The sequence below is a fragment of the Erpetoichthys calabaricus genome, chromosome 11 (assembly GCF_900747795.2).
Source record: "Erpetoichthys calabaricus chromosome 11, fErpCal1.3, whole genome shotgun sequence".
NCBI lineage: Eukaryota > Metazoa > Chordata > Cladistia > Polypteriformes > Polypteridae > Erpetoichthys > Erpetoichthys calabaricus.
This window is the reverse complement of record NC_041404.2, coordinates 63520250-63541794: the sequence shown is the minus strand read 5'-3', so window position 1 is coordinate 63541794 and position 21545 is coordinate 63520250. Positions and strand designations below refer to the sequence as shown.

Below are 21545 nucleotides of genomic sequence, written 5' to 3'. Positions count from 1 at the left end.
TTGCATTTAAACGATTCGTCAAAATCTGTTGTATGTAAACGATACTGTTTTAAACGTTATTGTTTTTTCATCAGAAAATCCGGTTTCCACGTCTACCTGCATTAGTTTAAATGGCACTTTTGCCACTCGCAATATGGCGTACGCGCTGACGCATCGTGTCGACTGGGCAACACAGTGAATGCGGCGTCTATCTATAAATGTCTATGTGTCTATGCATGGAAGCTCACGAGGCCCTTTCGGGGCTGTCTTTGTGACGCCTGTTAGTACCCTCTTTTTATGAGAGAGGATTAAACCATTTAAATATAGAGAATCTCTTCAGATGAGCATCACACAATACCATTTAGGAACGGCTCTTAGCAATTAGCTGTTTATCAAGCGAATCGTCTTGGGTCGATGCTGTAACGCATGCGTGATGTCGCCAGGGCCTTGGCGTTTGGACAGATGTTTAACACGCATGTGCAAGTGCTGCACGTCCGACCCGTGTTTCCTGTTCGCTTACTCGGAACTGAACCTTATAAAAATATCCTTATTTCTAACAATTATTAATTTCAGCGCTCACTTTGTTCACGGCTTTTTGACTGCACCCATCTTTCGAGTTCGAGCTGAATCAGAACCTGAGAACAAGTCGCGCAGTTCTACTTCACTGATTCATGATTCTTAAGCGTGGCGTCTCATTTTGTTTACGAATTTCCACTATATCGACATGCTTGGTGCGTTCAAATGTTATGGGCGAGGTGAATGTCCTACATGTTTAACATATAATAAATATAGTCGTTTGGTATTCATTCGGGGGAAAACCCCAATCCAACCCCATTTTATTGAACAGGTTTGGTGCCGCGATTGAGTCAGGCACGCGTTAGGCACTGTGCACAAAGTATCGCGAGAGCCGCGCACACGGCCCGCTGTATATAAATCTGCGTCGTGATGTCAATCCCTCCTTTATACTCGCCCAATTCCTACCACTGGTCGGCAACATGGAGGATAGCATGTCCATGGAGAACATGAGGCCACAAAATTTCCTCTTCGGTAAGCTCGCGGTGGACGGACGCTTCGTTCACCAATGAAGCATTGGCCGGCATTTCTTCTGTTCTCGGGTGGACTTTTGTTTCTTTTTGTCGCGTCCCCCGAGTATAATCCACGTGTTCGTGTGCGCTGTGACGCTGAGAGACGGCAGCAGCCCACCTGGGCCGTTCGCTTTGCGACCCCCCACCGTAGTTCTGGATGACGTTAGAATTTGCTTTCGAACAGAATTTACGGCTACTCGTTCAATTTGTTTGTAATCGCAGACTTGCGCGTTCCCAGCTCGGCTGCGTTTGTGTGGCTCTTCGTGTGCGCAGTAGTCTTTCCTGAAGCCCCTTTGTTTCAGTAGGGGGGCGCCTGCCTGGACTCCCATACACGTGCCCAGTGTGAGGTGGCGCTTTGCAGCTCAAGTCAGCCGGCGGCGCGAGTCCTGCTTCTGCCGCCGCGCTCAGATGCCAGTCCTTTGTGGTTGTGCATTTTGCTCGTTTTTCTGGTGAAAATTTCCTCACGTGCGTGGCCTCCGTACACCTACAGGTCCCCGTGGGGGTGCGCCCCCCCCAAACGCAAGATTCGAAACGTAATCGAGCCCTTATTCGCATTTGAGATTTGCAACAAGTATGGAAGGCTGCGATTTTTGAATAAATCTGAGATTTTTTTTTTTTTCTCCTCTCACTTACCATCTTTTTCTGGTACCTCAAATTCTCCACAGGATGTGAGCTCGTTGGAAATGAAGAGCAGGAGGTCCTCTTTCACGATGACGAAAATGAACACCAGTTGTCCATCAGGACGGTGAGTTCCTATGTGCATCCTACGTGTAAGCCTTCAGTGCTAAACTTGTACCTGTGGCTCACTGTGGTGTATCTGTTGACAGGTGTGTGTGGATGCGGCTGCAAAGGATGAACTGCACATTGTGGAGGTCGAAGGCCTAGACTCGGATGGCAACACCATTAAGGCTGTAATTGCTTCTCTGAAGCCATCCTTGCAGCCAATGGTAAGTTTGTATAAATTAATGATGGTCCTGTAGAATGATGGAGTTGTATGCTGTAGATATAGTGTGCTGTTGTGGTTAAGCCTTTGGACTGCAAACCCAGAGGTGGTGGGTTCAGATCTTACTACTGAAACTGGGTGACTTTGAGCAAATCCCTTCACCTGCCATTTAAGGTTCAGTAGATTTGAAATCCAACAGTAATTTGAATGTGTTGGTGGCCTTGGATTAGTAAGTGTAAACAAGAATCTGCATTTCCAAAAACCGTTGGAAGACCATGGGATAAAAACAAAGGAGTGACTTGTGACCTCCATTCACCCTGCACTCCATGGGAAGCCCTATAGCATCGAGCTATTGGGACAGCTAAGCTCTTAGCTGAATAAACAAGCCAGGTGGATATCAAGGTGGCCTTTCATTTGTCCAGTTTCTTATCCAGTACATTAATGTTTTACCTTGTAAATTTTAATTTTTTGAAAATGTACACTCCTTTCAAATCAGAGGACTGTACCATACTCCACCCATATTGAGACAGTCCAGTGTTTGGCATACTTTTTTTTAGTAATTCTTTCTAAGCACTGAATTTAGAAAGTGCGATTCTTCAGCTGTGCAGTTGCCCAGGACCTTTGTTTCATAATTTGCCACAAACGAAGTCAAGATGGCAGGCAGGCCAAACTCTTACTTGCAGTCTGTGCTTATGTAGCAGTGTGTTTGCTGTTGGGATTGAATGTCATCCTGCTGGAATATGTAGGAATGTCCCTGGAAAACTCCATTTCTGGATGGGAGCACAAGTTTAATCCTAAATTCTTATGTAGCACTCTGTATTGAGGGTGTGCGTTGACACACACGGGTGTGCACTATTGACAAAAATGATCCTAATATTTTCTGAGATTTTGTCTAAAGTACATTATTTTGCATCCTTCAAAAATGTTGGTATATCTTGTATTGTACTACTCGCGCTCACCCTTTTTAATAGGATATTAACTGCGGCTTACTGATGGTGTTAATGGAAACCGTAGTTAAATTGTTTTTTTAATGCTACTTAGCCCATGTAATCTGTAGTGGTGGCCAAGAAATGTATCTTGTGTTTGTGGAGAAGTCCAATGGCTCTGATAAGTGTTCAATTCTGGAGTGCTGGACATTGACAAAGAATGTGGAAAAACAATCCATAGCAAAATGTCTCCTGTAACGTGTCCCCTAATCCCCGTGTTTGGTATCCATTTGAGTGGTCAAACGGTGTGCATTTTGTGCTAATTTTAAGTTGCCTCCTAAAGGCTGTATTGAATGTAAACATTGACAACAAATGTTCAAGAAAATCAATTTCAAAATACACATTTGGTGTAAATGATGTCACCCCCTGTCAAAAGGAGGTGAAAAGAACTCGAGGGCGTTAGAACCACCGGAGATGGAGATTTCGATACTCGACAAACCCGAATCAAAATGTGCCCAGTGATCCCAGAAGCACACAGTAGGCCGCATAGCATTCCCCGTCTTGTGGCATGCCTTAACGAATAAAGGAATAGGAACGTAATTGGAAATGCCAACCTGCCATGCCAGGAGAGCCGCAGCGTTTTAATGCCTGGTCCATCCATTGACTACTGCATCACTTGATGTCGCAACTCTACAGAGGCACTGTGGTCTTGGTGACAGAAGGCTATTGGAGTGGACGGGGACACTACACTAATGCGTCTGTTAGCTGTTGAAGCACTCGTATAAAATGTAGAAATCAAAAAGCGATGCGGCTGGTGTGATAGAATGTGTACTGCACGGTCTTTATGATGATTTTTGAGTACATTTTATGGACCCCCACCCCGGCTTTATTATTAGCATTTTCCATTTTGTTGCACTGTTTTTGCAGTTGGTGGCTGTAGCGTGTGTGTGTTTTAAGTCTGTCATGAAGTGGTGGTGTGCTTAGAATTGTGTACACTTTATAGAGCACTCTTCTCACCCAAAGTGCTTTGCAGTTTTTAAATCGGATACCTTGGGTTTATTTCCTCTAACTATGCTTTCAGTCTAATCATACACCAGGTGTAATATGTGGGAGTCACTAGGGGTCTGGAACCCCCTCTGGGTCCTCTGAAAGCCTCAATTGTGGGGAGTCCCAGACAGAGATTTAAAAATGTGTTCTGGCATTCCAGATCACTTGGAGGCCATTACTGGAGATGAGCAGAAACGCCAGTAGAGGGGCTCATGAGTGACTTCATTTATCTTAGCCTGGTGTGACCCCACTTCTGCACTCGATGACAGGATGGTGCTTTTGTGTGGAGGTGGACTAAAGGAAACTCACCACTCGTCCATTTTGGGTGTACTGTGGGGGAAGAATTCAAGCTGAGCAGTGAGGTGTCCCAAATGGGCCCTTGAGCAAAGGCTTCACTCATACTGGAGTAAGTGTCAGCACTGCTGTGGCCAGCAAGTGGGCCGTTTCTGCTCTCCTGCACTGAAGGGCATGTGTTGTGAAGAACGGCTGGCTGCTGTTCGTGGTGCTGCCCAGAAGTACGCCTTGGTGTGTCTGTAGGGGGGGTGTGGGATGCGTACCCCGAGTGAGCGCTTCCTCCTTGGCTACTGTAGTGTGTGTTTTGTCAGCACGAGACTGTGTTCAGGCACTAATGGGTAATCGGGGATGTGAATGCATGTTTAAAGATTGTGTTCAATACTCTGAAGGTCATGAAGAAACGCCGCCAAGCAATACAGCAAAGGTTAAGGATGGTAGTTCTGGGGGGCACTTTATCCTGGACTAGGGAAGAAACCTCGCCTGTTAGTATAGTGGTGCATGGAGGGCACACACACTGCCTTTGAAACTTGATGGCTGGAAGGACACCATGCTTCCGAGGGGGAGTCAGGCTGAAGGTAGAAAATGGAACGAACCTTAACAAGCACAAATGTCATTTCTCCATCGAGTCTCCACCATTCTCGATGCACTTGCTCCACCTGACTGGAAGTGCCAGCAGAATAAAAGGTTTTGTCTTGTCCGCGCCAGCACTTGTGCACCCGAGTTGTTGTTGTCGAACACTCCATGCCAAGGGGTACTCCAGTCATTAGTGCTGGAGACCAATGTGAAGCCTGATGTTCAATCCAAGTGGCAGGCACTGCGGTCTCAAGGAGTCCTTTTTCTGTAAGACAGTGGCACACTGCTGAGGACCCCAAGGCTTGTCTGGAGAAACTGAAGTTTGAGGCATTGCCACATCCTCCTTATTTGCCAGATTTGGCACCGTGTGATTTCCACCTTGTTGGACCACTAAAAAGACATCTGGGTGCTCGTCTATTCGAGACCGATGACGACGTGATGGACGGTGCACGAGTGGTGGTTAGGATGAGACCAAACCTTTTTAATCTGCTGGCAGGTGGCACATTTGCATCGAGAAGGATGGAGACTCCATGGAGAAGTGGCATTCTCGGTTAATATAACCCATTTTCGAACTTTAGCTCGACAACCCCAACCCGTGGAGAGATTGGACTGGTGTCAATGTTCATGTGGGGTCGGTGGGTTAGGGGTATGTCTTAGTAATCAAGGGATGATTGTGTGGGTGGGTCCCCCTAGCCAATTCTCCAGGCCAAGGTTGAGGGGAAGCTGGAGCCTGTGTTAGTGAGCATTCAGTGAACAGTAATCCCTCCTCCATCGCGGTGGTTGCGTTCCAGAGCCACCCGTGAAATAAGAAAATCTGCGAAGTAGAAACCATATGTTTATATGGTTATTTTTATATTGTCATGCTTGAGTCACAGATTTGCGCAGAAACACAGGAGGCTGTAGAGAGACGGGAGCGTTATTCAAACACTGCAAACAAACATTTGTCTCTTTTTCAAAAGTTTAAACTGTGCTCCATGACAAGACAGAGATGACAGTTTCATCTCACAATTAAAAGAATGCAAACATATCTTCCTCTTCAAAGGAGTGCGCGTCAGGAGCAGAGACTGTCAAAGACAGAGGCAAGCAAACAAATCAATAGGGCTGTTTGGCTTTTAAGTATGCGAAGCACCGCCGGTACAAAGCTGTTGAAGGCGGCAGCTCACACCCCCTCCGTCAGGAGCAGGAAGAGAGAGAGAGACAGAGAAAAACAAACCGTCAAAAATCAATACGTGCCCTTCAAGCTTTTAAGTATGCGAAACACCGTGCAGCATGTCGCTTCACTAAGCAGCTGCACAGAAGATAGCAACGTGAAGATAATCTTTCAGCATTTTTAGACGAGCGTCCGTATCGTCTAGGTGTGCGAACAGCCCCCCTGCTCACACCCCCTACGTCGGGATCAGAGAAAGTCCGCGAGAGAGAGAAAAGTAAGTTTGGTAGCTTCTCAGCCATCTGCCAATAGCAGCGTCCCTTGTATGAAATCAACTGGGCAAACCAACAGAGGAAGCATGTACCAGAAATTAAAAGACCCATTGTCCTCAGAAATCCGCGAACCAGCAAAAAATCTGCGATATATATTTAAATATGCTTACATATAAAATCCGCGATAGAGTGAAGCCGCGAAAGGCGAAGCGCGATATAGCGAGGGATCACTGTAAAGCAGAAACGACCCTGGGCCGGCCCGGGCACCAGCGAGTTTAGCATTGCCAGTTCACCAAAGCTGTGTGTCTTTGGATTGGGGAAGGAAACCTGAGCACCTTTTGGAAAAGCTTGTGGAGATGGGAGTGGGCAAAATCCATAGAGGGAGCACCCCGCACACAAACCTTTGTCTCTTTATTGCAGCACTGCCACCATGCCACCTGTGTGAGACCCTCTCAATACAAAGTGCCATTGAATTAAAAGGCACCCGATTTTCATAAAGAGCTGTAGCGGGTTTTGTGTTTCGTACTTGGGTTTTCATTTATAAATTATTTAGATCTTCTCTCCATGCACAGTCTGAACCAGCGAGCAGCCTGCCAACTATGATGCAATATTTTAAGAAGTATTGCTTTTAGTGATTATACATACACAGAGTGGGGAGAGACAAAAGACCCACACAAAGATTAAACAGAAACAAACCCCAAAGGAACAAGGTTCATCTGAAGGGAGTGGAGTGCTTGTTGGTTTCCTGTCCTGTTCATGCTTGTGAATCTTCTCCACAGGTTAGCCTGGGTGGGTTTGAGATGGCGCCTCCTGTTACCTTCAGACTGAAGAAAGGCTCTGGCCCAGTTCACATTAGCGGACAGCATCTTGTTGGTAAGTTTATTCCTTAAGAGAAGGCTTTATGGATATGGCCATAGCTTTAACTGGAATTTCACTTCTTGCCTTATCTTTTGGCAGCCCTATGTGAAGATATGTCCTCAGATGAGGAGGATGAGGAAGAGTCTGAGAATTCCAAACCACAAATGAAAAGGCCTGCACCAGCTCGAGCAGATTCCGCACAACTGAAGGTTTGTTGCTGTGTGTGTGTGTGTGTGTGTGTGTGTGTTCGTGTTCCTCCTCAACGTCATCTGTCTATTTTAGAAAAAAGCCAAGCTGGCAGAGGAAGATGAAGACGACCTGGAGGATGAGTAAGTTTTCCTTTTCCATCCTTTAGGTGGGGGTTTCTCAGTTTTAGTTTTGTTACTGAAGTTGGAATGTTGCAAATTAGGGATGAGGACGATGAAGATGATGACGACGAGGAAGATGAGGAAGAGGAGGAAGAAGAAGAAAAAACTCCTGTAAAGGTGTGTGTCTTGGGAAGAATTTGGTTTTGCTTTCCAAATACTTGATGTGATAATTTTTTTTTTTTTTTTCCTCCCCCCTGTATATCAGAAATTGACAGGAAAAACACCAACCAGTCAGAATGGCAAGCCGTCCAAGCCCACAGCGCTGACCCCCAAGCAGGATTTCAAGGTTAGAGGGGGTTTTTCTCTCCTCTTTGATTTGAATACCTTTTCTTAGCCCACACTGTTGCTTTAACATCCAGGACTTTTGTAAACCTAGAAACTTGTTGAGGTGACCTACAATGTGCCCGCTGACCACCAACAGTGAGTTTTCTAAATTGGCTGTTGATGTTTTTATGGATTTGTCCTTCTATTGATCAGACCTTCTCAGAGTAGAGTTTTACTTCGGTGTGTTACAGGACACCAGTGTGTCCGAATAATTTTTTTTTTTTGTTTCATAAACCAGGAATACTTGCGTTGTGGCTCTTTGTGTGCACACAGCTTCCCATGCGAAAGTCAGGATTTATAAAGGAGAACTCCCATCAAGTGGGGGAGTGTGGCTAAATGACGACTCATAAGTCTAATGCAACCCACAATTCCAAAATGGGTGGGTCGCTGTGTAAAATGTTAGTAAAAATAGAATGCGATGATTTGCAAATCTACTTTCTACAATTTCATGAAATGTTCGCTCCTTTTGAGAGCTGTCTGGTGGAGCAGCCTGCAACCCGGCACATCGCGATATGGCCCTCTGAATTTGAGGAGGAAGAGTTCAGTGGTGTGCTCCACAATGGACAGTCCAAGACACTATGAAGAGGTAGTGCTCAATATTGGCCAGAAGAAACTTGGCGCCTAGTTTCAAGGGAATGTAAGCCATCCGTCATCGGGGGGGCTCTGCCAGTCCTTAACGGCTCATTCCCTTCGCATACAAACCCCTGCATGGTCTTCACGTGGCTTGTCGGTGGGCTGTAGAGCAAGATGTTTATAGCTTTCTGTGTCTAAACCCTCTGGGTGTTTATTTCATGAAGTTACTGACGTTGGTCTCTAATCCTGAGACGTGACAACAGGTAACAACACAACAACAACATTTATTTTGTGATAAGCTGCCCGGACACAGACGGACACCATTGTACAGTCCACCACACGTTTATTGTACATATTTTTACAAAGTCCAATAGTGCACAACCCAGTTCCTCAAGCACCAAATTCCCCCAAAGTCCAGGCCTCTCACTCTCTGCCTGCTCTTCAGGCTGCCTCCAAACTTTGTCCACTCCTCACCCGACTCTAGTCCTTGTCTGCAGGGAGGCAGCCCCTTTTATAATTACCCGGATGGGCTCCAGGCGATTCCCGACACCCCTTAGACATTCCCCTATGCGGCGCAAGTGCCGGCTATGCTCCCGGAAGCCCTCCGGGTGTTCCCAGTCTTCTTCGACCCAAGCACCCCCCCCCCCCCCCCAGAACTTCCTGGTGTGGCCGTGTGCCACAATTTATATAGCACATTTAAATACAAAAAAGTAGATCAACGTGCTTTACATAATGAAGAAAAGAAAAATAAGACAGTGAAATTAAAATAAGACACCATTAGTTAACATAGAATAAGAGTAAGGTCTGATGGCCAGGGAGGACAAACAAAAACTCCACTGATGGCTGGAGAAAAAAATTAAAATCTGCAGGGGTTCCAGGCCACGTCCCCTCTGGGCATTCTACCTAACCTAAATGAAATAGTCCAACATAGTGTAGAAAACCTCCGCTCTTCTGTGCAAATTTCAGCAGTGGCTCTCAAGGTAATTAAAATCACGTGCAGGACTTGTTTTTGACATTTTGAGGTTTAATGTTTGTTCACATCACTGCAGACTGGCTGGCTGATCGCAGTTACAACCCCAGAAAAAGCTGGGAATCTGTGTCCAATGTAAATAAAAATGGAACACAATGATTTTGTAAATCTCATCAAATTATTTTGTTACCAATCGAACATAGAAAACAAATCAAATGTTTAAACTGAGAAAATGCACCATTTTAAGAATGTCACTTTGAACTAGGGCTGTGTATGGGCAAGAATTTTGCGATACGATAATCCAGAGGTGCAGTATATTGTGATGTATTGCAATACCGTAAGTAAGGTGATAGATTTCAATTTTTTTAAATGTAATTTTAGGAAAACTACAGTGCATCCGGAAAGTGTTCCCAGCACTTCACCACTTTTTCCACATTTTATGTTACAGCCTCATTCCAAAATGGATTAAATTCATTTTTTTCCTCAGAATTCTACACACAACACCCCATAATGACAACGTGAAAAAAGTTTGAGGTTTTTGCAAATTTATTAAAAATAAAAACATAGGATGCACCCGAGCTCAATTTTGAGCTTCATGGCAAAGGCTGTGAATATTTATGTACATGTGATTTCTCTGTTTCCCCTGATCATCCTTGAGATGTTTCTGCAGCTTCATTGGAGTCCACCTGTGGTAAATTCAGTTGACTGGACATGATTTGGAAAGGCACACACCTGTCTATATAAGGTCCCACAGTTGACAGTTCATGTCGGAGCACAAACCAAGCATGAAGTCAAAGGAAATGTCTGTAGACCTCAGAGACAGGATTGTCTCGAGGCACAAATCTGGGGAAGGTTACAGAAAAATTTCTGCTGCTTTGAAGGTCCCAATGAGCACAGTGGCCTCCATCATCCGTAAGTGGAAGAAGTTCGAAACCACCAGGACCTCTTCCTAATCTAAACTGAGGTGACCAAGAACCTGATGGTCACTCTGTCAGAGGTCCTCTGTGGAGAGAGGAGAACCCACTCCTTGGTAAAAGGCACATGGCAGCTCGCCTGGAGTTTGCCAAAAGGCACCTGAAGGACTCTCGGACCATGAGAGAAAATTCTTTGGTGTAAATGCCAGGCGTCACGTTTGGAGGAAACTTGGCACCACTCCTCACCAGGCCAATACCATCCCCACAGTGAAGCATGGTGCTGGCAGCATCATGCTGTGGGACTGGGAGACTAGTCAGGATAAAAGGAAAGATGACTGCAGCAATGTACAGAGACATATCCTGCATGAAAACCTGCTCCAGATCGCTCTTGACCTGAGACTGGGGCGACGGTTCATCTTTCAGCAGGACAATGACCCTAAGCACACAGCCAAGATATCAAAGGAGTGGCTTCAGGACAACTCTGTCAATGTCCTTGAGTGGCCCAGCCAGAGCCCAGACTTGAATCTGATTGCACATCTCTGGAGAGATCTTAAAATGGCTGTGCACAGACGCTTCCCATCCACCCTGATGGAGCTTGAGAGGTGCTACAAAGAGGAATGGGCCAAACTGGCCAAGGATAGGTGTGCCAAGCTTGTGGCATCATATTCAAAAAGACTTGAGGCTGGAATTGCTGTCAAAGGTGCATCGACAAAGTATTGAGCAATGGCTGTGAATACTTATGGACATGGGATTTCTCAGTTTTTGTATTTTTAATAAATTTGCAAAAACCTCCAGTAAACTTTTTTCACGTTGTCATTATGGGGTGTTGTGTGTAGAATTCTGAGGGAAAAAAAAATGAATTTAATCCATTTGGGAATAAGGCTGTAACATAACAAAATGTGGGAAAAGTGATGTGCTGTGGATACTTTCCGGATGCACTGTATCAGTTTAAAGAACACCCCACTATGAAGAAAGTCAGTTTAAAAATGTAATCCAAACAGTGGGATGTGCAGCGGCATTTCTCACAGTAACTTCAGACGACCTCGCGATTATCGACCTTCTGTGCAATCGGAGGAAATTAATTGACCCGTTCCTACGTCACTAAAAATCGCTGTACTTGGTGATCCTGCTTGAAAGGTTCTCGGTATGCCACACTGTTAGAAGTAGTTTATAAGAAAATGCAGAACATCATAGCACGGTGATCTGAACAAATTAACATTTGTTTACAGTATCGAATTTAAAAAAATCAGTGTTACTTGTGAATTGACAGTATATTTTATTAAATTCTGCTTTAAAGGTTCATTCTGTTGTTGTATGGAGCCCATTTTTAAATCTGTCAATCAAGTGATTCATTCATTGTCCCTGCAACATCCAACATCACAACCCTAATTTTCTGCAGTCTGGGGGAAAAAAAGGAACTACATCCGCCTGTATAAGTGAAAATTAAAGTGCTTGCAGGATTCCTAAAGAATTATTAAATGTAAGAAAATACGTCTGTATTGATAGTGAAGATGTTGTGATCTTAAACTTGGATTGCACGTGTTAGTGTGTGTCTGTGCTTACTTTTTAATGTTTTTGTGGATGAAGAGGAGCTGCTCAACATGCCCAGCTTTCAGAACACTTCTATGGTAAGTGTCTGCTGTGGTGGAGTGGAGAGAGTCCAGTCCTTATACCCCTTGGGCACAGCGATGATGTCAGTGACATGTTGTCGGGAGGGTATGGTGTAACGAGGCTCCATTGTATTTCAGAAGCCTTCACTCTCCACAACACTCGGAGGGCGCATATCTTTGCAAATGAAGTAGAGTATTTGTTTGCCCAAGTTGAGGTCTGTGCCAACTTTGGTGTGTGAAGTTCCATTAAAGAGTTGAGAGGGACCCACATTTTTAATGCTTGCCGTTTGCTGCTCCTTTATCTGCACTTCAGAGTGGAGTCTTGCAAAGTGTGAGCTCAGATTTGTTGTTAACCTGAATTTGATTTTGGCATGTTGGCACAATTTGCAGATGGCATGGCTCTTGTCAATCTCCTTCGTGCCGTCTTTATTGTGAAAGCCCAAATGAGTCCACACGTCTGCTCTGTATGCCGTGGGAGCCGCTCTAACTCCTCTGGAGTCGGCCATCGATTGTTACTAGTCGTTGACTTGGTTTGTCATGCCACGATCCACGTTGCCTGCCAGATCCGCTTGCCTTCGTGTTGAAAGCCTACATATGTCAACCCTTGCGCTACTTCCTGTCTTAATTTATGTTGTTAGGTGCTGTCTTGCGATTGGTGGTTTAAACACAGAGCAAAATGAATGGTGTGCCTTGAATCTTTGAATGTAAGCATCGATTCTTAATTACGTTACGTTTTTGAGAATCAATCAAAAAACATAATACTGCAATACTAGAGTGTATCGATTATTTTTACACGGCCACTTTGAACTCTTTGACCACAGCACGTGTCTGTCATTGGGACATTGCCGTGTTTGCTCACCACTGGGTAGCCTGCTCCCCTCTTAACGTCTGGGAACTGAGGAGACCAGTTGCTGGACTTTGGAGAGGATTCCGCTGCTCTACAGCTCTGAGTCGTCGTCTTCATAGTTTTTGTTCCTTGATGTGCCAAATGTTTCGGCTGGAGAACGTTGTGGATTGCAGGCAGGCCAGTTGTGCACCCGGACGGACTCTTCTGCCTCAAAGCCATGCGATCATAACTGATGCAGGTGGTAGGCGGCTTTAGCGTTTGTGTTGCTGAAATATCCAAGGGAGCAGATGTTGGCTCTAAAACCTGTGGTGCCTTTCCAGATGTGCAAGCTGCCAGTTCTCCATGGGCCCTAATGCACCCCCACGCCATCAGAGATGCAAGCTTTTGAAGGAGGTGGAAAAGAATTTCAATATGTCTGACCACACAACAGTTTGCCTGAGTTAATTTTTAAGTGAGCGTTGGCCCAGAGAAGACGGTGGCATTTCTGGGGCTTCTTTGTTGCATGTTTGACCTTCTAATCTGCATGGCCAGCTGTGTTCAGACCATGAATTCTGGACGTGTTGTGAGCCCGGGCAGTGCTTTCCATGACCGTCGGCCCCGTTTTTAATGCCCTGCTGCCTGAGGGTCCAAACAACACTGGCATCCAGTATTGGTTTTCAGCTTTGTGCAGAATTCTCTTGAGACTTTTGATGATGTTGTTCTTGTCCTGTAGGTGACAAGATAGTCAGTCTTCACAATTTTTCATCATGAGATACAGTGCATAGAGAAAGTAAGCCCAGCACATCACTTTGTCCACATTTTATGTTACAGCCTTCTTCCAAAATGGATTAAATTCATTTTTTTCCTCAGAATTCTACACACAACACCCCATAATGACAACGTGGAAAAAAAGTTTACTTGAGGTTTTTGCAAATTTATTAAAAATGAGAAATCCCATGTCCATAAGTGTTCACAGCCTTTGTTCAATATTTTATCAATGCACCTTTGGCAGCCATTCCAGCCTCCAGTCTTGTTGAATATGATGCCACAAGCTTGGCACACCTATCCTTGGCCAGTTTGGCCCATTCCTCTTTGCAGCACCTCTCAAGCTCCATCAGGTTGGATAGGAAGCGTCGGTGCACAGCCATTTTAAGATCTCTCCAGAGATGTTCAATTGGATTCCAGTCTGGGCTCTGGCTGGGCCACTCAAGGACATTCACAGAGTTGTCCTGAAGCCACTCCTTTGATATCTTGGCTGTGTGCTTAGGGTCGTTGTCCCGCTGAAAGATGAACCGTCGCCCCAGTCTGATGTCTTTGTACATTGCTGCAGTCATCTTTCCTTTTATCCTGACTAGTCTCCCAGTTCCCCACAGCATGATGCTGCCACCACCATGCTTCACTGTAGGGATGGTATTGGCCTGGTGATGAGCGGTGCCTGGTTTCCTCCAAACATGACGCCTGACATTCACACCAAAGAGTTCAATCTTTGTCTCATCAGACCAGAGAATTTTCTTTCTCATGGTCAGTCTCCTTCAGGTGCCTTTTGGCAAACTCCAGGCGGGCTGCCATGTGCCTTTTACTAAGGAGTGGCTTCTGTCTGGACACTCTACCATACAGGCCTGATTGGTGGATTGTTGCAAAGATGGTTGTCCTTCTGGATGGTTCTCCTCTCTCCACAGAGGACCTCTGGAGCTCTGACAGAATGACCATCGGGTCCTTGGTCACCTCCCTGACTAAGGCCCTTCTCCCCCGATCGCTCAGTTTAGATGGCCGGCCAGCTCTAGGAAGAGTTCCTGATGGTTTCAAACTTCTTCCACTTATGGATGATGATGGCCACTGTGCTCATTGGGACCTTCAAAGCAGCAGAAATTTTTCTGTAACCTTCCCCAGATTTGTGCCTCGAGACAATCCTGTCTCGGAGGTCTACAGACAATTCCTTTGACTTCATGCTTGGTTTGTGCTCCGACGTGAACGGTCAACTGTGGGACCTTCTATAGACAGGTGTGTGCCTTTCCAAATCATGTCCAGTCAACTGAATTTACCACAGGTGGACTCCAATGAAGCTGCAGAAACATCTCAAGGATGATCAGGAGAAACAGAGAAATCACATGTACATAAATATTTACAGCCTTTGCCATGAAGCTCAAAATTGAGCTTGGGTGCATCCTATGTTTTTATTTTTAGTAAATTTGCAAAAACCAACTTTTTTCACGTTGTCATTATGGGGTGTTGTGTGTAGAATTCTGAGGAAAAAAATGAATTTAATCCATTTTGGAATAAGGCTGTAACATAACAAAATGTGGAAAAAGTGGTGAAGCGCTGGGAACACTTTCCGGATGCACTGTAGGTGCCATGTGAGATTGAAATCAGGACGGAGATGTGCTTTCACAGGGCCCACTGTGTTGGTGACTGGCAGTCCACTTGTGTGCCTCTGCCGAGAAGTCAATCCTTGCTCCTTTATTATATACTACATTTTGGGCATGATGGGACTGCTTTTCACGGGAGTGAGCAGTGATGTGTTGCCATTCAATATTTGCACTTGTTGGTAACACCCGATTGGCCCACCTAAACGTTCTTTGCACCCCTCCACTTCAGAGATTAACTTCCATCTCTTGCTCTTCAAAGATTATTTTATTAAGTCTTGTTGCCATTGCCTCACCTTTGCAGGTGTAACATGTGACTAGTGCAGCCCATATATGGACTTAGCATATGTGACCACACCCAGTTGTCACCATGTAATTGACAAGGTGGCTGTGATTTAGCGGTATAGTGCCATTTATTCAAAGCTACCGCAGTTCTGCAGCTTTTGTGATGTTGGAGCAAATAACTCCACAGATAAAATTCTTTGAACTTTTACTGAAACGTTTTAAAACACAAAGGCAGAAGAGTTCACTGCAAAACAGAGGAGATGTTGACAGCAAAGTAAAGTTGTTTTGTTCTGTGTAAGGTGCATCAATTGGGCTCATCTATCACTGTGTTGAGGCAGATTAGACATGGCCACCTACCTCCTGTTTGCAGACACGTCTGATATGCAATGCCATGCCAGAGCACTGAGACTTTCCCTAATTGGCTGTACAGGTGCAGCGCTGCCTCATGGTGACTTCGGGGTTAAAGGCCACTCGCGCCATACTGTAAAAGTGACATTCTGTTCAAATCCAGCAAACACTGACATAGGAGTCTGACTTGTAGCTCTCTGATTGGCTCTTACAGGTGGGGGGTGTATGTATCTGCTGGGGTTTAGAATGGGCACTTTGATTTTGACAGATGCCTACTTTCACACTGTAATCCACGTAGTTTTTATAATTGAGACCTTTTTCTATTTTCTTCTATCAGGAAACAAAAGGAAAACCTCAGACTCCCGGGACACCACGGCCCCCCCTAACTATTGAAGAGGTCAAGGCAAAAATGAATGGCTTCGTGGAAAAAGTGAGTGTGGCTTCTCGAGGTGGTCCTCATGTAGTAGCTGCAGTCTGTCTGTGTGTTCAGTGGGACATTGCGAGGGGACTATAAAACATGGTCACCCTGTAGGGTCCCAGTTTGGCCTGGCTTGGTTTTATCAGTAGAGAAGTCGCACCAACCACCGCAGCTCAGACTTTGTCCTCCGGCTTCTACTCATTTGTGGCATCGCCCCTGCAGTGCCTCAGTCTTTTGCCAAATCTGAAGACCAGCCAGTGATGGAGTCCAAGTGGTCAGCAGGTCTGCTCCTTGAGCATTTAAAACCCATTGTGCCCACTGGGAGGTGGTCTCTACTCCCGGTAACCACGCCAGGCTTTCGTTTGTTCTGTTAGGTTGGTGGAGTTCCTTATTTGTAGCCCTTCCTAATACGGGGGGGTGGGGGGGGGGCACAAAGCAGTGAAAAGCCCCTTCTAGCCCCCCTTAGTTCAGTGAGTGTACAAATGGAAGGTGTGCCTCCTCTTGCAGGTTACTATCCCAGCAGGACAGTTGAGTGAGGGCCCCTGATTTGACCACATGGTGTTGGTGCACTTGCAGAGTAACAAGGGGGCCGTGTGCCTCTGTAGTTGACTTGTAGATTGGGGGGGGGGGGTCTCCTCCATTACGACGCTCGACTGGCCTTTACAGACGTATCACTCAGCTTGACTGGCTGTGCCGGGTCACCCATTGATGTGTCACAGTCCAGGTGTCCATGGCTGACCCCGAGCCAATCAAAGGCCCCTCTGACTGAATGTTTGTGATTTCTTGGTCCTGTGAGGGTCTTATCTGCTGTGGCCACCTTGATGGTCCCATTTTGGTGCCCCCTGGACCTGTGCTGACTGCTCTTGTGTGTTTCTCCCCCTCCTCCTCCCCCCCAACTACAGGGTTCGTCACTCCCAAAGGTCGAAGCCAAGTTTGTTAACTTTGTGAAGAACTGCTTCCACATAGAAGACAAAAAGGTATGTGGCGAGTGTTGGAGGGAGGGGGAGTGCCTGCCTTGGGGGGGGGGGGGGGTCTCAGCATTGTTCTTTTTGATTAATTGTTTCTCCATCTTCGACCCCCCCAGACTGTGCAGGACCTCTGGAAGTGGAGGCAGACCATCAAAGATAAGAAGTGAGCCCCTTGCTGTCTTGCTGTGTGGTGTGTGTGGACTTGCAGGCCTCCTTCCCCGTTTTTGTTTGTTTGTTGTTTTGTTTTTTTTATTAAAGTTTCTCAATCCGTGCCACAGTCGTTACCCTGCCAGGGCGGTGCTTGGAGTTTCTTTGTAATGCCTTTTGCACATTGGTGTCTTTATTGGCACACAATCTATTTTGTTAAATAAACCTTTTAAATTTTTGTTATGGGCTCTCACTGCACAGAATCCTCCGTCTGCATGGAGCTGCTTGGGGGCTCAGTGAGATGGGCACTGGTGCCATGAAGTTGGTTCTTGATGGTGCTAGTGTGATGGCATTCTCCCAATGCCATGGGTGCCAGTCTTGGTGTGCAGCCAATAAACGATGAACCTCACTAGGCCTTCAGGGGGTGTTCATGGGTACTTCAGCTGCTTGACGTCACGAGGACAAAGGGCAGGAATTGTAATGGCCAGGGTGAGACCTCCACAGGAGACCCCGTACCATGAAGCTTTCCTGGGGTGACTCGTACAACCATTTGTGCCAGGGTGGCATCTGTCTAAACACAGATGCTAGACATTTCTTGCCATGTTTTCTCATCTATGGAGGGAGGGCGAGCCTGTGCCCTTCCAGTCAGACATCCCCTGAACCCCCTCAACTGGAGGAGCTTCGTCCTGGAAGGCTCTAAAAATTATAAATGGATTCGGTGACGACCGGCACCCCTGGCACTACCCTGTGCCTGCCAAAATGATTTGGATTATCTGGACCAAGCATGCACTCTGATTGGAGTGCACCAGGTGGTCCAGTGCTCCCGTTCTTGAGTACCCCTGGGCTTACCCGCTCCTGCAGTTTCCCTCACCTCGTCGGATAAAGTGCAGCCCCCCGTGGCAGGAGTTTAGTGCCAGAGCCCATGCTGTGCCTTGAGGTGCCCCCCATATGACCGAGTCCCCTTTGGTCAGTCCAACAATGCCACACACCCCTGGATGGGCCCCTTCCAGCTGTGGCCAGTCGGACCCCCGGGCACTCGTTTGGATTTGGTCAGTGGTGGTCTACACCTGAGAGGACTGTGGAGTGTGCCGTCATTGACTTGTGGCTGAAGCTCCAGTCCCTCCTAACGGCCATCATCATCTCCTCCTCCGTTAACGTCGCCTCCACCCACACACAGCTTTAAGGCCCACCACCGGTCTCCCTTCTGTGCCCCCAGTGTCGTGTAACATCCCCCTCCCTGGTGTTTGGTGTCTCCCCTCCACATTTCTGTTGTGATTTGTATGTTAAAGTGGCACAAGGACCCCCGCTGTCCAGCAATGCATTGGTGGCTCCTAAGAGACAAACTGCCTCGGCTCCCATTTTTCTGTGGACTTGAAACTACTTGAATGTGTGGCACGTTGGCCAATCCAATGCAGTAGATGGCAGGTGCCATCAATGGGACAAAATGCCAAACCTAAGCATGGACTGTACAGCTGGCTTCTGTCCCTTTTGTCATGCAAGCTCGCTAGCAAACCGCTTCCGGATGTCCATGCTGCCCTCTCGAACGTTTTTTTTTTTTATGCTGCAGACATATGCCATCCTGTGGGCATCACCTTGACACTGCTGATGCTGGCACACTGTGTAGTCACGCTTGCTGAATTTCCTGCACAGGGTTGTTCTTGATGCTTTGTGATGTCCTTGTCAGTGCCAGTTGAAGCGCTGGGCACACACAGGAGGTGCAGGGTGACAACGTTATGAGGGGCACCAGTGCATTAAAGACAACACTGAGGGCAGCAACTTGCATGAAAATGGAAACCACGCCCTCAGCCCATGGAGGGGAATGAAATTGGGAAAGATGGTGCCAGTCACGCCCTCAGTCATTGGGGTGGGGGGGGGTTTGCACTCAAGGAGGTGGGCAGCCCAGTCAGAAGCCCCCACATGCAGGTGGTCAGATCTGCTCAAAGCAATTGGCCGTGACGCGGAGGAGAGTTGGCACGATGCCCGAGTGCTGTGTCGGCCCTCATCGGCCGCTTGCTGATCACGTGACGTAAAAGTAGGCAGGCAGACAGGACTACACTACCCATAAGTCTCTGCTCTTCCCACAAGCCCCACTCAGAGGCACTGACACACCAGACGAGCCAAGCCCAAATGTGGCGTCACTCCAAGGTGCTGACAGGCTTGCCCAATAGCAATGTGTCTTGGCATCTGCTGCCCAACATAAGAGGGCACCCACATTGAGAGGAAAGTGTCTGAATGAATGGCATCCCACCTGCCACAGTAAAAGGTGAAGAAGAGCAGGGTGGCATATTGCATGTGACCACCCTCCTAGGTGAAGGGGCCTTGACTGAACTGAAGTTTAAGGGCAGCCCCAAATGGGCTCTGCATTTGTTCAGGTGCCAGTTTTCTAATGTCACAAGGAGTTGGTAGAGTCTGGGACTGATGGGATGGGGGGGTCTGGGGACAAAGCCGAGGGTGTCTGTCACAGGTCAATGGGGCACTGGAGTCCACCAGGGCAGGGTAGGGCATTAGAGCAGCAGGACTGGCAGCGTGGGTGTCACCATGTTTGGCACACCCCGTCACTGGCTGTGTTGTTCTCGGGAATTCCAGAGATGCACCACTGCGCTAACCTGGTGGCACTGAACTGACCCCTGGTTGGGCACTAGCTTGTGGTGACTTGGGTTCACAAAAGAAGGTTGGCTGAATGATGATGAGTTTTGGGGGGTGCTGCTCTGGTGTGGTGGGGTGAAGTGGGACATCAGGGGGGCTCAGTGACAGAATGTCCAGATTGTGCCGACTTTGCTGGGCTCCATCTTCTTCACTTGTGCAGGTTGGCTCAGGGCACACGGCAGGGATGAAGGCTACGTAAGGTGCCCACCTGTCACCGGGCACCCTGATGTGCACCACACCCATTGTAAAGTGGTGAGAAGGCAGAGGACCCGCTGAAAGGCCTGCATGCTGCCAGGCTTTGAATTCACCACTGAGCCACCTAGTGGGGTGCCTGAAGGTGCCCATGTTTGCCTTCTCAGATGCCCTTGCCCATCTCCTCTGGTGCCCACCATACAAAGCCACTCTGCCTGATGCCATCTCCGCTTTTTTTAATCCTAAAGTGCAGGCTCATTTCCAATGCCATGCGATGGCACAGAGACCAGACTGGCACTGCAGATAGGGTATTTAGTATTTCCCTGAGGTCTGGCCTACACATTTTGTGAGCATGATGCCCGAATTCCAAGTTCCCATGGGGTTTTAGGCATATGATTGGCACAAGTCTCCAGATGTTTGGATACCAGCTGCTGTGGTAGTGTCAGAGTGGTGGTCCTTGTCCCCCACTGCCAAGGTCACCCAGTGCCTTCAGCACCAGGCCTTCACAGTCCTTACCACCTGGCAGCCAACAGGCTGAGTCACTCGTTTAAAATTAGGTGGCATCAGTCGAGTTTAATGACGGAGACCCCAGAGTGGGGGTGGGCATGGACGATGACCCAGGGGGCCTTTAGGTGAATTCCAGAGGGCACCTGGTAAGAGCAAGAGGTGGCATGCTGGAGTGGCCATCCACAGATTATGTAGAAGATGGCACAAAGGGTGGCAGACGCTGTCCAATGGCATTCATGGATTTAAGGGGCAGCAGAATGAGGAAGAAACTTGACCATATTGGCTCTGTCCTGTGGTGCCCACCTGAGCGACTGTGTGTGTGCCATTCAGCTGGCATTGTGAGGGCAATCAAAATAAAAGCGAGTGTGAAATCAGTCAGCGCAGTAATATGCAAATGAGCCATGAGAATGGGACCACCAGGTGGACCACCAAAGACATGACAGGACCCCCTCTTATGGGGCTCAGGTTTCAGTTCAAAACGCGCCGTTCGCTTCGGATTGGCGCTGTCGCCTGTCAATCACAACCTACAGCACCTCCCATTGGTAAGTGAAGAATTAAATGTGTAATACATTGGGGGGGGGTTCGGTCAGCGAGAAGGAGAGGCCTTTGTTTTGGGTGAAACCTCCAGGAGGGGCTAACATCAAATGCGACCGACAAAGGGGGGCTTGAAGTCCGGACATGTCGGTCTGCGGACGATCAAAAGCTAATCGGTAATCGATGATGTCGTCGAGAGTCCACTGAAAGTCGTCACTCAGTCAGCTCTTGAAGACTCGATGCTCATTTAGGGTGGCACTCTGATGTTTACAGGAGGAAGAAGAAGAAGAAGAAGATTCGCTTCCTATCAGCTAGCGGTGGGCTTCCAAACAGGTGCGGAGATCTGCAGCTTCTGCTTGCATTCCAACGGGGGCCACTGTGCGGTGGGCTCTTTACTCCAAGCCCCTGTGCGCAGACTCGCGGTGCCC

At 47.3% G+C, this 21545-nt stretch overlaps 1 protein-coding gene across 1 annotated transcript; it reads left to right on the top strand.

Moving 5' to 3' along the window:
• The first annotated feature begins 881 nt into the window (after window positions 1–881).
• Window positions 882–17476, top strand: npm1a (nucleophosmin 1a). The gene is made up of 11 exons (XM_028813204.2): window positions 882–1026; window positions 1730–1809; window positions 1892–2011; window positions 7046–7139; window positions 7224–7333; window positions 7407–7453; window positions 7534–7609; window positions 7698–7778; window positions 16043–16135; window positions 17026–17100; window positions 17208–17476. Exons 1-11 carry the CDS (start codon window positions 975–977, stop codon window positions 17256–17258), a joined length of 879 nt encoding a protein of 292 aa, XP_028669037.1. The 5' UTR covers window positions 882–974; the 3' UTR covers window positions 17259–17476.
• The last annotated feature ends 4069 nt before the right edge of the window (window positions 17477–21545 follow it).

What these genes read in the sequence shown, in the direction of transcription:
- npm1a (XM_028813204.2), top strand. Translation starts at nt 975, where the DNA reads ATGGAGGATAGCATGTCCATGGAGAACATGAGGCCACAAAATTTCCTC. An exon ending in CCCCCAAGCAGGATTTCAAG is followed by an intron (nt 7,779 to 16,042) that starts GTTAGAGGGGGT and finishes TTCTTCTATCAG; the next exon opens with GAAACAAAAGGAAAACCTCA. An exon ending in TCCACATAGAAGACAAAAAG is followed by an intron (nt 17,101 to 17,207) that starts GTATGTGGCGAG and finishes CGACCCCCCCAG; the next exon opens with ACTGTGCAGGACCTCTGGAA.